This window comes from Sceloporus occidentalis, unplaced genomic scaffold (assembly GCF_023333645.1).
Source record: "Sceloporus occidentalis isolate IW3139 unplaced genomic scaffold, rSceOcc1.0.p SCAF_1, whole genome shotgun sequence".
Lineage (NCBI taxonomy): Eukaryota > Metazoa > Chordata > Lepidosauria > Squamata > Phrynosomatidae > Sceloporus > Sceloporus occidentalis.
Genome location: NW_028316981.1, coordinates 45239851 through 45252592, shown reverse-complemented (window position 1 = coordinate 45252592; position 12742 = coordinate 45239851). Strand labels below are relative to the sequence as shown.

Genomic DNA, 12742 nt, shown 5'->3' with positions numbered 1-12742 from the left:
TTGTGACCGTTGAAGGAAATGCTCGCTCCTGGTTGGCTGTTGCCGGCGATGTCGTCATCAAAGCGCGTCGGACTAAGTGCCCCTCCTCCTCCCTCTTGAAAGGTTGAGCGGAAGGAGAAGAAAGGAGGCGGTGTTTCGGAGCGGGGGGGGCAACATGGGGAAAGGGATGACGTGTCGCGAGGCGATTTTTCAGGGCTGGGTTGGCCCCGCCTCCTCGCCTTGGCTGTCACTCAAGGAAGGCTTTTTTAAAGGGCCTCAAGAACAGCTGAGAGAGAGGCACTGGGTGCTCTCTCTGTGGCGCTGCAGCAACAACTACTAATACTATCACTGTTACCACTATTATGTCATTGTTTTTCTTTCCCACATAATATTAAGAAGAAATAATGATGACAAAATTATTATTGTTATTAAAAATAATAATGACAATATTATTATTATCATCATTATTATTATATTATTATTTCTTTCCCACATAATAATAATATTCTCATTATTTCCCTAATAATAATATTTTGACCTCATTATTTTTCCCCCACATAATAATAATAATAATGTCATTATCATTTCTTTCCCAAATAATAATAATGATAACACTTTTGACATCATTATTTCTTTCCCAAATAATTATAATAACGTCATTATCATTTCTTTCCCACATAATAATAATAGTAATAATTTTATCATTACCATTATTATTTCTTTCCCACATAATAACAACAACAACAACAACAACAATACTATTTCTTTCCTGCCTCAGCTCAAGGTGGGATACAGCAAATTAAAACACAATTTAAAATTCATAAACTCACGGTTAAAATACAATAATATAAAACCATTAAAACGCACTCATGGGAGTTCATATCCTGATTAAAAGTTTGTTTTAAATATAGTACATTGAGAAGGCAACAATGATGGCCACAGATGATTTGTTTCTTGTTGGGTGCCTCCAAGTCATTTTTTACTTATGGCAACCCTAAGTTGAATCTATCACAAGATTTCCTGCGCAAGGGTTTGCCATTGCCTTCCCCTGAGGCTGAGAGAGTGTGACTTTGCCCACAGTCACCCAGTGGGTTTTTAAGCTCAAACGGGGAACCTGACCCTGATCTCCAAAGCCACAGCCCAACACTCGCTGTACTATGCCATGACTCTCACAGACGGTTTCCATAGATTTAAAGTAGATGGCGAAGACTTAGTCCAAGGTTTTCACTCAGTCATTAATCACAGTGGAGATTGTGGTCAAAGACTTTGATTGGAAAGGGCAGCTAGGAAGGAACTAGACAAGATTCTCAAATGTAACGATACATCATTGAATACTACTAAAAAGTTAGGATTCGTTTGAGGCTGACTCAAGGGCTGTTAACAACAGAATTTGTTGAGGATACCCTGGACTGCTAAAAAGAGAAATGTCTTCTCGTGATGCAGCCAAAGCAGGACAGGCTCAGTTCAGCCATCTTGGCTTCTAGGAAGAGATCAGGCTTGGTTTCCTCTAGGACCCATTTATTTGTCTCTTGATTTAATGTGTAATCAGTTCTCCCCTGGAAGGATCTTCCCATTTCTTCTTCTTCGGCCTCTGTATTTGGAGCATAGACTTGGATTACATTACATTGATCAGTTTTCCCTGAGGTATTGATATTTGGTCAGACTTTGCATTATATCCTCTGACTGCTTTTACTTCATCTCTCCTCATTTATATATATAGATTACTGTAGAGAGATCTTGTAGCCCCTTTGAGACTAACTAAAGAAAGAGCTTTCGTAGGCTTCAGTCTACGGTAAATTTTATATGTCACCCCACGTCTTCTTAGATTTTCATTTCCTAAGTAAAACACTGTAATTATCTGACTCATGATGCCACTGCCATTGTCTCTTGAGATCTTGTGACAGTTTCTCACACAACACAGACACACACACTATTGCTGTTGCCCAGTAGCTGTTTGGCCCATTTAGTCTGGCTCCTCAGCTAAAGCCTGACTGAGATTGGAGATTGTACAGGCAGCACTTCTGCCATCAGCATCACCTCTTGCTTCACTGGGAAGGCAGTGCATTGGTGGTCAAATGAATATATCTATTCTTTTTAAAAACATATTGCAGGAAGGTTGAAAGGCAAGCTAATCTGCTTTCTCTTTTTCTATGTTTGCTGTTCACACATGCTCAGGAATTCAGAAGGCAACTGCTGTTTATTTTGCCTGTTTTAGGCAAGATAGACCCAGCTACAGTAAACTTCCAGCTACACAGAGAATAATGAAGAAAGGAAGCAGACTTTGTAAAAAGCAGCTTTTTTCCCCCTCAAGGGCTTTGTTCACTGAGGTATGTATGCCTGTACTCTGAAGTTGACAGATTTCTGTTATAAACCTACATTAAAATAGATGTTACCGTTCAAACCAGACTATAGCAAAGCGTTTGACTGCACAGATCATGAAAAGCTATGGAACGCCCTTAAAGACATGGGAGAGCCAAGAATATGATAGTCTTGATGAGGAATCTGTACTCAGGACAAGAGGCAACTGTCAGAACAAAACATGAAGAAACAGAATGGTTCCCAATTGGCAAAGGAGTCACACAAGGCTGCATCGTATCATCCTACGTCTTCAACTTATAAGCAAAACATATTGTAAGAAAAGCATGCCTGGACACAGAAGGAGGAGGAGTGAAATAGGAGGAAGGAACGTCAACACTCTGAGATATGCAGATGACACCATAATACTAGCAGAAAACCTCAAAGACCTCAAAGATCAAGGAAGAAAGTGCAAAGGCAGGCCAATTGTTGAACATAAAGAAAACAAAAATAATGACCACAGAGAACCTACACAAATTTGAATTACATAATATAGAAATAGTAAAAGGATTCTCATACTTGGGATCAAATGTTGATAGAAATGGCGACTGCAGCCAGGCAATCAGAAGAAAATTAAGAATGGGAAGGACTATGAAAGAACTGGAGGAGATCTTAAAATGCAAGGATTTACAACTGAGCACAAAAGTTAGAATCATACAAGCCATTGTATTCCCTGTTGCCCTATATGCATCTGAGAGCTGGACAGTTGAGGAGGAGGATAGGAAGAAAATCAGCTCATTCGAAATGGGGCGCTGGAGAAGAGGGCTAGGGATTCCATAGACAGCCAAAAAGACCAACAAATGGGTCCTGGAGCAGATCGAGCCAGAAATCTCCTTAGAAGCCAAGATGACAAAACTCAGGTTGTCGTACTTTGGACATATCATGAGCAGGCATGAATCATTGGAAAAAAACAGTAATGCTAGGAAAGATAGAAGGAAGTAGAAAGAGAGGAAGGCTGCATGCCAGATGCATGGACTCTATTAAAGAGATCACGAGTATGAGTCTGTAGGAGCTGAGCAAAGCAGTGGGGGACTGAGGGTCTTGGAGATGTCTCATCAGCAGGGTTGCCATGGGTCGAGATCGACTCAAGGGCAGCTAACAGCAAAAACAAAATCTGGGGGGAGGTTTCTAATATGGTACTAGCTTTTCTTATGGTCTCGTGATCAGACCTTCCCAGTAAACATGTACAGTGGTACCCCGGGATACGAATGCGCCGCCTTACGAAATTTCCGGGTTATGAAAAAAATCCATTTAAAAACATTTTTCTGGGTTACGAAGGTTATTTCGGGTTACGAAAAAAAATTTGGTGCTTTTCGGCGCGATTTCACACGGAATCGCGGCTTTCGCTATTAGCGCCTATGGGCATTTCGGCTAGCGAAAGTTTCCGGGTTACGAAAGCGGCGGCGGAACGAATTAATTTCGTAACCCGGGGTACCACTGTACTGCTTTGTAAAATGTAACTCTGAATCTTGCCTCTTCCCCAACAGAGATGGATTTTTTATTCAGCTTGTGAGCCAACAACTCGGAGAAAAACAAAAACCACAAAAAGGCACAAGGATCGAGAATATTTCACTTACCTTGTCAATTTAGCTTGGTCCTTCCTTGGTGTTTTTATTTTAAAGGTCAATGCTGGAAGTGTGCAGCAGGGTTAATGCGTCAGACCCACTGACAGACACACAGGGACATTGGACCACCTGCAGCAAACTGACCTTGTCTTCAGGACACACTTGTTCTTGCCGAGAATGATTTTTCAGCATTAGTCTCACACCAACCCTGAGCTGGTTCTTTTTTTCTTGCTCATACAGGCTTTATTTAGGCTTGTGCTGGTTTGTATTCAAGCTAAAACTTGTGCAGAAATATTTGGTAATTCTGCTAACAGAGTGCAAAAGGCTAAAGCAATGTAAGCTTTTTGGTAAAAATAGGACTAAGTTAAACAGAAAAACTCAATTTTTCCCCTCAGGAAATCCATCCAAGGATAGGAAAGGGGGGAAAGGCAAGCTATACTTTGTCCCAAGAGCCACTTGAAGATGGCTCCCATACATGAAGATGTCTAGCAAACATTACTGGAGTCGAAAACTTACACACCTGTCCCCCTCTCAAAAATACTTTTTTTTTATTTTTCCTTTGGTTTTTTTTTTTTATAAAAGTGGGAATGACTTCAACAGGAAAGGAGGAAGCAAAAAAGACTGAACTATGCAGATCTAAATAAAAAAACAAGCCAAAACACTATCCGATGTCATTCTTACTAAATTGGGGCCAGGGTCACCAGGTGAAGAACAAGACACCACTCCTGTACTTTTAATGGTTGGAGAGAAGAAGGAACATGGGCTTGTTGCAATCCTAGTTGGTGCATTGTGTATTTTCAGTAGCTTTCATTATGCTGATCAAACATATGCGATTGATGTTTGTAGGATATGAAAGCATAGCTCTGTTTGTTCCCCATCCTCAACTTCAAGTGGGCCTCAGCCATTTCAGGTGTTTGTTTGTATAACATAGAAGGAAGTGAAAAGGCATACAAACATGCTAAACTGAATACATCAAATTAAAATTATGATGGGTTTGAAAAGACAGTCAAGTCTTTAAAAAAAGAAAACTATTGCAATGCTACCCATTTCCTGTATTTATGCTTTCTTTAGCTTATCTGATCTGCAAAGCATGTCATAATTATATAGCAAAAAGCCATGAATCTTTTGGTTTACATAGAATTATGTAGAAATAAATAGGCTTGGTTGCATTAATAGATAACTTGCATCAAGGATATAATGGTGCAAATGTGAACATCCGGGTTCTGCTAGACCTCTTGGTGACATTTGACACATCATTCTTCCTGTCTGGTCTAGACTTCAGAGGAACCATATTGATGTAGTTCAAATCCTTTCTTGACCATCAGTGCTAAATGTCAGCTGGGTGATTCCTCTCCTACCATATGGCCTTTGTGGGCTTCATTTTCTTCTCTTTAATCTTCAGTATCAGCAGGGATAAATCAAACAGAAGTTTGGGCTTCAGCATCACCAACATACAGATGACCTACTTCTTTTTTCCACCCAAGTGGGAAACAATGGAACAAATATCCGCTGTCCTAGATACAGGCTGAACCTTGACCTGGGAAAGACAGAATTCTGTTCTTTGGAATGTCTGCCCAAATGGATAGCTATGTGTAAAATGAGTTCTGAGCGTGGTCGCACTTCCCCTTGAATCATGTGCAGACTTGGAGATACGGCTGGACTAGTCATTTCTAGTGACTCGGAGGCACTTGTGAGCAGTAATGCTCACTCCAGCTTGTATGCTAATTGTAGTCCTATCTGGAGCAATCAGATCTGGCCTTGGTTACTGAGGCACTGGTTATTTCCAGAATAGGTTCCTGTGATGGGCTTACCATAGAGCAGCCTCTACAGACAACCTATAGGCCACAATTGTTACAAGATGTACTTGTCTGGATGGTGGTGGTGACCAGAAAGTCTGATAGTAACTTGGATGTTGTTCAAACTCTATCAACTGCCAGTAAACCCCAAATTCCAATTCAAAGGGTTGTTCTTATCTCTGAAACCCTTGACTGGTTTGGATTCAGGTTATTTGCCCTCATCTATATTATCATGCTCATATTCCGAAACAGCATAGGCCTAAACCCAATTGTTAGTCATTACTACAATAGTCAATGGGAAATTGAGAAATGTAGATTCATATAAGTTGGTTGGGGTCCTAATAATTACCCCTGAGCATGGCAGGGGGCTGGATTAGATGGTCCCTGTGGTCTTTTCCTGATCTATCCTTCAATGATAATTAAATTCAGGCTCTAGTGCCTTCCAGGTATTTTACTACAAATCCCAATACCCTAACCAGCATGGCCAATAGTCAGGGGTTATCTGAGTTTTAGTCCAGAATATCTGCAGGGCTATGGGTTGACTACCCCTGCTGTAGGACCTGCTTTGGTGATCCTTCTTGCATGCTGCTAAAATGGCTTAGCACAGTATGCTCAAGACTTTCTGTGATTACATTTTTAGATTGTAAGCCCGAGGGCAGGGAACCGTCTAACTAAAAAGACTGTATGTACAGCGCTGTGTAAATTTACAGCGCTTCATAAATAAAGGTTAATAATAATAATAATAATAATAATAATAATAATACATTGGAAATGTGTCTAAAGATGCTTAGATGATTATTTTGTTTTAAAAATACACATTTTTCTAACAAAACACCATCTTTTGAGCTTTTTGAAACCTGTCTCCACTTTCTTTTATTGATTTTATTGGATACTGCCCCATTTCTACTTCATCTTCCTTTGTGACAGGCATATAAGCTTAGCCAAATCGTTCTTCTTTTCTCAGATTTCATATGCAAACTGCTTGTATCAACTTAGCACACCCTGAAGATCTGTCACTAGTTTCTACTGCTCCACCACCTTCACAACAATTATCTGTGCCCATCTTTGATACAGCTCTCTTTATCAGTGCTACTGAAAGTGGTGATCTGTACACTACAGCTGGTCCGTTCAGGAAACACAGAAACTGGGATAATCAGCTGGCAGAAATATGGTATTGGTCCCTGGCACATGTTGGGGGGGCTGTTGGTTCCTCACATGAGCCTGAGAAACACTGGTCTAGATCAAGCACAGGCAGCATATTGTTTTCCATGTTTGCTGGCACAATGTAATATTTCATAGAGAGAAATAGGCCTTCATTGTTTATTGTTCAGGTGAGCACAACTACTGGAGAAATACACATCTTGGCTCTTAGAAAGTCTTATAGTTGTTCCAGCTTGCATAGTGATCTATATAGAAAAAGGGTTTGATACAGGATGAGGAAACCTGTTGATAGATGCACACCCTCGGGTGTAATCTTCTTGGGGGCTACATGCCAGCAGTGGGTACTACCCATGCTAAAGTATTAATTCCTCCTTTCTCCTTGCCCACTAAGAGGGAAAGTGATAAGGCCTCTCTTGAGTTGAAGGCCAGTGCAGGGAGGCTTAGAAATGTGTCAACATGGTTCCCATGGTCCCTGGACAGTGTAGTGAGGCCCTTTTAAAGAATTAAAAACATTTTTTTAAAAAAGTTGGGGCACATGGCATGAGGTTAATGCAACCTACAACCTCCCCCCCCCACTTCATAACTGTGCTCTCCTGATTTAAAGGAAGTGTTACGGTAATACTTTATAAACCCAATTTAGATTTCACTGAGGACAGAATAGTCTCCATTAGTTTGTGAGGGCTCCATATACACAGTAAATGAGGGCTTCAGAAAAATGCTTGGATGAGGCTTGTATTCTTACCTCATTAAAGTCACACACCAGACCTTGAAAAGTCAAACTACATATTAATGTCAAGATGACCCTGAAAACTTAAGTTTATTGGATAAGCCAACCAGCAGTAAACCAACAAAATGCAATCCACCTAAATAAAAAAATTCACATATTTACAAAGTTTGGTAAACGTTTTAAGTTTTTCACATGCCAAGATTAATGCACAGATTAAAAAGTTGGTAGTGGTTTTTGGATGTCAAAATGCTGAAAGCAGTGAAGTATATACACACAAAAAAAAAAAACCCTTAAGTACACTGAATTAAGCAATAGGCCAGTCACCTAAACAGTAATTTGGTTCCCACAGGAAAAAGTGAACACATTCTTGTTCAGCTTCTTTAACTTTCTTATTAAGCACAAGCAGAGATGCTCTAGTTAAGAAGTATAGCTGTCCATAATGAACTACCACTACAACAGCTAGTTACTGAACCTTCCCTATAGCACCAACAATACAGGATTTATTGAAGCATCTTTAAGTTAAAATTGCAAACTCAATTTTTAGATGGAGGCAAAAGTGCAGTGATTTATATGGGAACCATAAGGCCATGGCAGTATAAATCAATTGGCTGTCCTGGGGCACATTTGTTGACTTGGTCCAATAGCTCAATGTGTAAGTACCATGAATTATACTTGCAATGTTTTAAAGCTCATCTGGGCAAGACCTGTAGATGCTGGATGATCCTGTTTTGCCTTTTGCACAGAGAACTGGGCCAATGTTTTACAAAATACTCTTATGTGCTACTACATAAAGGCATGACTGGGGCCTATTTTTTTCAGAGAACCCTTTACAGTAACATCAGAACACCTGCATCTAAACTTCAGAAATAATGCAGTTTGGCACTGCTTCAACTGCCATGGCTCAATGCTAAGGAATTCTGGGATTTGTAGTTTCATGAGACACTTAGCCTTCTCTATCAAAGCTCTGGGGCTACCACCAACTACAAATCCCAGGATTCCACAGGATGGAACCATGGCAGTTAAAGCGGTGTTAAACTGCATTAATTCTGCAGTGTGGCAGCACCCTAGAAGAATTTTGTAATGGATGGAGGATAGGGAATGAGAATTATACTGTTGTTATTAGCAATGTTTAGTCTAGTGCAGGAATGAGACTTGGGCAGCCCTCCAAATCTCATTCATCTGCAGTTCCCAGCAGCCTTAAACAAACATAATAAGGGTGAGGAGTTCTATGATATGCAATCCAGCTACATCTGCAGGGCTGCATGATGTCCACCCCGGTTCTGGTATGAGATGCTCATATTCTCGAGATAATTTCATACTGGATTGTACATATACAAACAAACCCCCAAATATGCCAAATATGTGTAAAACTAAGACTCAAAAATGTAGCATCCAAGAACATGCAGGTGGTTCATTTAAAAAAAAAAACACAGTAAGGGGCAACGTAAGCAGGTATACCATATATTTGTTTGCTTACAATGAGCAACATTAACATTACTTGTATGAACAAAACCAGCCTTAACAAGTCTGTCCCTTTAAAATGTGGACACTGCCAAGAAGGTAAAGCTTTAAAAGTAGTGTTACAGGGTTGGATTTTTTATACTTCACACACCTCTATGCTGTAAAAGCTGACAAAGAAACACAATCAGTTCATTGATTTTCTTGTGCTTCAAGACACCGTTTAACATTTCAGTCTGTGAATTTTCTACATGATTACACACTGAGAAAGCAGGCAAACCTAGAGTTGTCACAACAGCCTAGGCATTTTCTAGCACCAAATGCAACTGTGCACAACTATTCCATTAGCAGAAGGACAAGCCAGACAGTGATACTTTTTTTGGGCTGAAAGTCAGTGTGACACTAAGTGTCATGCAGCTGTACAGACTTTGCAAAGAGTTTCAAGGAGCAAGATGAGATTGTTTGTCCAGCCTCAGGTTGTTTAACTTTTACCTGCTTGTGTATTCAAACTCTTGAAAGCAATATTTTGAAGTACTCTGTTCTCTACCTCCCCTTAAGAATGCTAGCATATATAAAGTTATCAGCAACAGCCTGCACAGATACAAAAAAAAAGTTGACAACCTGACATTTTCTAATTCACTGGGATGAATACAACTTGAGAAATCAGAATAATTTAGTGATTTAATATCTATAGTGCCTGGTACTTTCCATTGCAAACCATTTTTTTTACAATACACATCACATGCATCTGAGAGAAAAGTTAGTATCCCATTTAAACAGTGTCTGAAAAGCTTTATAAGTACACTATGTGGTGCCAAAATCCTCGTGCTGTCCAGTGTCAGTCTCTTCTACTGAGCCACTAAATGTAAGAATTAAATAAGATTTCTGAAAATCAAATATAAAAACTTGGCTCAGGAAGATCAGAGCAGACACACTCTTTGACTTAATGGTAGCTTCTGAGGAGAGGGGGCACCCGCTGCCACTGTTTAAGATGAACTTAATAAAAACATTTGCACAACTTATGACAACGCTAGCCAACTTTTTGACAGAAGTAGGAATATAAGTCATTCGCAGTGCACATGGAGGCATGAACTGTGAAAAAAGGCAATTCCTTGGATACAGGAGAACTATCCTAGATAATATTTCATCATGGAGGGAGTAGACAATTGAGAATATGGCCAACTGGGAAATTATCTGTAAGATTTCAGCTTCTTCTAGATTTTGAATGCTGAATAAGCCACTGAAGTGTGATATCTAGGAAAAAGAGAAAAACTGATCATTCATCTTCAAGATATTCTACTTCCTACCGTTAAGCATCATATATAAAAATAAGTAAGTGAAGCATGATTTTGTCTGTATGCAATGTCTAGTTGTTTAAACTCAAGCCAAAGCAGCTAAATTCCCACAGGCAGATAGATGTTCCTTGTTCGGAAAATGCCCTTTGAAACCTCCCAAAGCCTCAGCATATCAGCAGACATTATCTGGATAGGTTGTATGTATTTTAGCTCACACAGTATATATTTCTTCCCTAACTGCTACTACTTATACAAGAAGGTGGGCTAAAAAATAAAACTATAAACCTATACTCAGACAGGCTAACAGGGCTAGGCAAGTTCCAATTCATATTGCCCAGACAAGTAGATGTTACCCTGCTACACTGGTGCCTTGAGAAATCAGAATAATTTAGTGCACTGGCGTTGCTGTAGCAAGCTCCTTCTCCTATTTGCACTCCTATAGTAAAGAACAACAGAAGTATCTTGAACTATCTAAGAGACTTGATCACAAGCTGTGTCTGCAACAAAAGCTGCTGACAATAAAGAAAAATGTAAGCAGCCTGTGTGGGTGGTTGCATCTTTCTATGTATTTATCTGTATTCAGGCTGCACTGATTTCATTGGTATTTGTTTCCCAGAATAAATACTTCCATCTTTCACTGCAATCCAGTGGTATCACAAGTAGCTTACCCATCTTTCAAGGTTAAAGCTGCCTTGAGTCCTGCCAAGTGACTCAAACCTAAAGTGATGGCTTCTTTGTTTAATTCTACTGCAGCTTGTCTTATATTGTAACTGAAATGTTTCTAGTTAACACATCTCTTGCCTAACTAGGTCACAGGCCCAAAAAGTGTGACAATTGGTCAACAATGTCTCCCATGACTGCTGGGGGAGCAATCTGTATGTTTACAGCCTTCATGGACTATTTTAGGTCTAGGAGAGGCTTTGCTTTCCAACCAGGATGTAAATGTCCAGTTTGCTTCCTGGCTGGAAAATGATTTTTGGGGGGGAAGGGGTTGATACTGTTCGACAGTGAGACATGCTGCCTTGGAGTGTAGTATAGTCTCCTTCTTTGGAGGTCTTAAAACAGAAGCTGGATAGCCATCTGTTGAGGGTGCTCTGATTGTGAGTTCCTGCATGGGACAGGGTTGGACTGGATGGCCCTTGAGGTTTCTTCCAATTCTAAGAAACACCCATTGCAAAAGCCAGGGTTTGCCATCCACGGAGGCTCAAATCTGCAGATGGCAAGCCTGTGCTTGGTGCAGGTGCACTGTACCCCACTATAACCTATGGGTGACATGAGGGCTTTCCTTGATTTAAAAAGCTAAACAAAATTCAAGGCAGGGAGTGGGAAGAGGTGCAGCCCTTTAAGGTACATGAAAGGCCAATGTAGCCCTCCCAGTACTTGGCAATCCCTGATCTAAATGCTTATGTATTTTGCACTGGTAAAAGGAAAAATGCAGGAGATTCCACAAATCAGTTAAACTATTGCAGGCTGAGCAGGTAGCAAAAAGTTCCAGTAAATTGCATCTCACTTATAGAGATTAATCTAAGTTACGAATTCCACCCATTGCTGCTTGGGTAGACCTCTATTAATGCATTCTTCTCTCTCCCTCCCTCCAGCACTTTCACCCAAACCATCTACTATGAAGGGTCTCTCAAAACAAATGGGAGGAATCTGCTCTGCCAATGGTCTTCATTTCACTAGTAGCTGCAGCTTCACTGCAGGGTAAAATACATATTTACAGTATTTTAGATCAGAAACATTCTATGACAAATGTATGAAACCTAGTTGCACAAACAATGTTCCAAATCTGGAACAAGTTCTGAATGAAACTACTATTAGATACATACTAGCAAAATCATGCTGAACGTCTGAAAGCAACCAGAGGTGATTGGAAACAGAACCTTAGGAATTCAATATCATGCTATTTAGTATCAGCTGGCTTTTCTAAATTGTAATTACCTATATTGTCCTTTTCCTTGCAGGAAATGGAGTAGCAACAGATTTCTCTGTCTTGAATAGCAGCCAGGTTCCTGGAATAGAAAAAGAAATATAGAAGAAAGGTTGGTGACAATCCCTGGCAGCACCCTGCTTGATTTGAAAACATTCCAATCCTTATTATAATTAGCCAGAGTAATTATTTCTAATCTATGGGAACTCTCAACTCTTTCTTCCAAGAAAGTCATGACCATGTGAAAATGACCTCTGCAACATGTTTATGAAGTAGCAAAATTAAATTTTGAATAGGAAGCATCAGCACAGAGCATCTTAATACATCTTAATACACTTACATTTTTTCAATAAGTTGCTTCTCATCCAAAGCATTAGGAAGGTCTCTTTTGTTTCCAAGAACTAAAACCTGAAAAAGAGATAATACATTTAGCTTGCCTTCTCTTAGGAAACCAACAGCTGATATACCTGTAACAC

At 39.9% G+C, this 12742-nt stretch overlaps 1 protein-coding gene across 1 annotated transcript in view; it reads right to left on the bottom strand.

The window, feature by feature from the left end:
- Positions 1–7648: 7648 nt before the first annotated feature.
- The window catches only part of LOC149321354 (ADP-ribosylation factor-like protein 8B), a 32013-nt gene continuing 26919 nt past the window's right edge, over positions 7649–12742 (bottom strand). Inside the window, exons 5-7 of the mRNA XM_089520166.1 lie at positions 12607–12674; positions 12278–12348; positions 7649–10295 (exon numbers count right to left, since the gene is read on the bottom strand). Of these exons, the coding sequence (XP_089376292.1) occupies positions 10246–10295; positions 12278–12348; positions 12607–12674 (189 nt within the window). The 3' untranslated portion in view covers positions 7649–10245. The remainder of the gene's footprint in view (positions 10296–12277; positions 12349–12606; positions 12675–12742) is intronic.